Source organism: Olea europaea, unplaced genomic scaffold (genome assembly GCF_002742605.1).
Source record: "Olea europaea var. sylvestris unplaced genomic scaffold, O_europaea_v1 scaffold3108, whole genome shotgun sequence".
Lineage (NCBI taxonomy): Eukaryota > Viridiplantae > Streptophyta > Magnoliopsida > Lamiales > Oleaceae > Olea > Olea europaea.
This window is the reverse complement of record NW_019249832.1, coordinates 41,730-45,498: the sequence shown is the minus strand read 5'-3', so window position 1 is coordinate 45,498 and position 3,769 is coordinate 41,730. Positions and strand designations below refer to the sequence as shown.

The 3,769-nt window shown below is 33.3% G+C and overlaps 1 protein-coding gene across 1 annotated transcript; it reads left to right on the top strand.

The window, feature by feature from the left end:
* Positions 1–2,516: 2,516 nt before the first annotated feature.
* LOC111385193 (NAC domain-containing protein 104-like) lies at positions 2,517–3,664 on the top strand. The gene is made up of 3 exons (XM_023009565.1): positions 2,517–2,824; positions 2,950–3,218; positions 3,380–3,664. Exons 1-3 carry the CDS (start codon positions 2,662–2,664, stop codon positions 3,548–3,550), a joined length of 603 nt encoding a protein of 200 aa, XP_022865333.1. The 5' UTR covers positions 2,517–2,661; the 3' UTR covers positions 3,551–3,664.
* The last annotated feature ends 105 nt before the right edge of the window (positions 3,665–3,769 follow it).

Below are 3,769 nucleotides of genomic sequence, written 5' to 3'. Positions count from 1 at the left end.
ATGTTGAATTATCGTTCAGTCATTCATGTCGACTGATAAAATTGGTTCTCATCATCGCCCGGGAGGTCGTTTGACAACATAATATCTAACATAACCACAGAGATTAAACCCTCATGTCGTGGATTCGCAGCCATAGCCTTGATCTACTTGGCTACGTCCACCCCTTACTCCCATATAGGTTTTAAGTCCCCATCTACAGTTAGATGTAGAAATCTCTCTGGCATTACCTTATGAGATAACATTTTTCAATTTTCTTTGAATATCTTGTTCTTGAAAATTAGGATCAAAATAGGGTCTGCTAAATATTGTATCCCTGACCTTATGTGAATACATATCCCTTCCTCTAATGGGTGAAGTTTGAAGGAGAGAGGAAGTATTTTTTATCAAATAAGCCAGCTTCACTAAAGAAGTATTTTGAAGTTGGAAAAGATCTACGCTTTGTTTCAGTCAGAACAGGTCCCCGAGACCCTGGGACATGGGCTATTTGGAAGGCTAAACGGGGATACACAAGTAGCCTATCCTCTCAAAAAATGTTTTAATATGTTTAATTCATTAACTTAGATTTGAATATAAAAATTACTGAGCTAAAGATTCGAAGTATAAATTAAAACAATCGAATATGATTTTGAAGTCAGGCCTGGTTTAAAGAGAGTGGAAAAGAAAAATCTTTTTGTCTTTATTAATTTATCCAGTCAATCTTCACAATTCAAATCTCCTAATGACAAAGACATACCACCTTAGCACAAAGTTGATAGGACAAGTCTACGTGAAATATTCAAACGCTCTTACTTTTTGTCATTTCAGTGTTTCATTTTCTATCAATCTATTCTGAGAAAATAAAACCTATTTCCATAGTTGGAGTTGTTACATATAGATAATAATAATAGGGATTACTTTAATGGGATTAAAAGCCAAATACTTAGGTAAAAAGGGGTCATCTCTTCTATTACTATAATAATTATTATTAAAATAATAAATATTGATAAAGATTGAGGTTGGGTTGTCACTGAGAACGAACAATCATGCTACACATCCAGGTTCAAATCTAGACTTAAATTCAGATGGAACGCGTGTCGATACATGATTGAACAATTTGAAAAATTAAAACAAAAACATCTAATTATTTTCTGACACATCAGTTTATCTCTTTACTTTCCTATTTTGAACTCTGGACAAGTGGCTTTATTCAAGAACAAAAGTTGCGCTACAAAAAGAAGTGACACATATATTCATAATTCATCACCCCTTAATCCAAATTAATCCAAGTCTATTACGGCTCTTATCAACTTGGGGGCAAATCAAAAGTCAAAGTAAAAATGGGGGTGTGATAGGTAAAAGTTCTAAGTTGAACCCAATTTCAAATGGAGTAAAATTCTCGTATTTTAGATTCATAAAATAAATGAATTTAACCCTATCTCATTATCAGTTATCACTCAAATAATGACAAAACAATTTCATTTTTTCTAACTTAAGATTTAAAGTTTCAGTCAGCTGGGGGGACCATGAAAACGTGGAAGAAATATACCAAGAAGCAATTGATTGTCAATAGAAAGAAATAGGAAGCAAAGAAAATTAGAATAATACCAAGTAGAACCAATTATTTTTAGGTGGTGCATTCCAATTTTGATCCGTAAGCTCGTAGACCCACGAAACCTATGATAAATGTAATTTATTGGAATTGTGGACTGTACGAGAATGAAGGACGATGTAGACGCACATTATCAAGGATTATGGAGTTTTGCATCCGTCCATCCATCCATCCATCCATCCATCTATTTATCTGTACAAGAATAATAAAGAATGATCATGATTTGTATATTCAAAGATGCGTTCATAACTAATTTTCTAAGCTAGTTCATAATGCATAATTTACTAATAAACTATCTAAAATGTTGGACTTTTGCTTTAGTTTGAACAAAATTTCATGACAAATCGAGCTACTTCACAAACCTCAAGGCATCACACTTCAACCTCAAGTCCACTATGTTGGGATGATGAACAATTCCTCCCAAGTTAAACTAATTTGTCCTACCTTAATCCTCAAATAATAATAGCTTAGATGGTAAATACCATACCAATATAAAGTAATCTTCTATCAACAATCTACTTCCCGAGGAAACAACTAGAAAAAAAGGTTCCCTCCAATGCTCACACGTGTTTGATAGGTGATTATGAGCTTGTTTGGCAAAAATAAGTTGGAGAACCACAAATTGTGTGGATCAAACAAAAAACACACATGGAGCGCAGCACATCATAATACGGGTTGTTTGATAGAACTTTTACTTAAAATTTTAGTAGATTTAATAAAAATTGATGAAATGTGTGACTGAAAATTTAATAAAAATTGTAAATTCCATAAAATACGTTGTTGAAATTGAAGTTTGACTAGTTAAAGAGTTGGTAAAATTTTACAAGCTTTTATCAAATAAGGCACTTAGTTAAATATCATAAATTTCAAAAACAAAAGCACTGGAATTCTTGAATCTTGATAGGCTGTTGATCAAAGCACACACCTTCAATTTCGCGTCAATTCCTTTTCTCTCTCCTTTTTTATTATTATAAATAGCATTACTCCCACAACCGCACCTTAACATAATCAAAGAGCCATCAATATATATGTATACATATTTTTCTCTCTAGCTTATCCATTTTGTGAGCTTCATGGCAGATAGCAATTTCAATTTACCACCAGGTTTTCGATTCCATCCAACTGATGAAGAACTTATAGTCCATTTCCTTCTTCGAAAAGTCGCGCTTTTGCCTTGCCATCCTGATGTCCTTCCAGATCTTGATCTTTATCCCTATGATCCATGGGACTTGAATGGTAACATCAGATAAATTCCTTCTTATAATTTAATTAAATTTTACTAGCTCATCCCAGGTCTAACACATGCATAGTTTTCGTAAATGGACGACATCAAGACTTGAACTGTTTGAACATGCATGCAGGTAAAGCAATGGCTGAAAGCAGCAAATGGTACTTTTATAGCAGAAGAACACAAAGCAGAATTACAGAAAGTGGATATTGGCAGTATATGGGGATTGATGAACCAATACATTCTAGTGCAAGCCAAAAGTTAATTGGTATGAAGAAAGATTATGCCTTTTACACTGGTAAGCCTCCAGAAGGTGTCAAAACAAATTGGATAATGCAGGAATATAGGCTTTCCGATTCGTCTTCCATTTGTAGATCATCAAGGAAAAGAAATTCGAAAAAAGTAAGTATAATAGTTCAAATAATGTAAATGGATAATGAAAAATTAACTAATTCGGCGATTATCGATATGTTAAACATGTTATTGCATTTCTCATGGCTTATGTTTGTTGCTTTTTTCTTTCTTTCTTTATTTTTTAACTATTGATGTTCTTGTTGCTGCAGGATTATAGTAAGTGGGTGGCGTGTCGAGTGTATGAGTACACTTGTGGCAAGGAAGACGACGATGGGTCGGAGCTTTCATACTTGGACGAAGTTTTTTTATCGTTGGATGATCTCGATGAAATTAGTTTCCCAAATTCGATAAACAAAGAAAAGGAAGAGAATATGATCTAATATTGTATAGTACTATTGTAAATTTTCAAATATTATTGTTCTTAGTCGTTGGAGTTGGACCAAATGTCTTATCAAGTTAATTGAATACAAAAGATCGGTCTAACCATTAATTGATGTTGATTTGAGCAATACGAGATTTGGCTTGGTCTAACAATTAATTGACGTTGATTTGACCAATATGACATTTGGTATGAAAAAGTATGATAAACCTTCATTGAG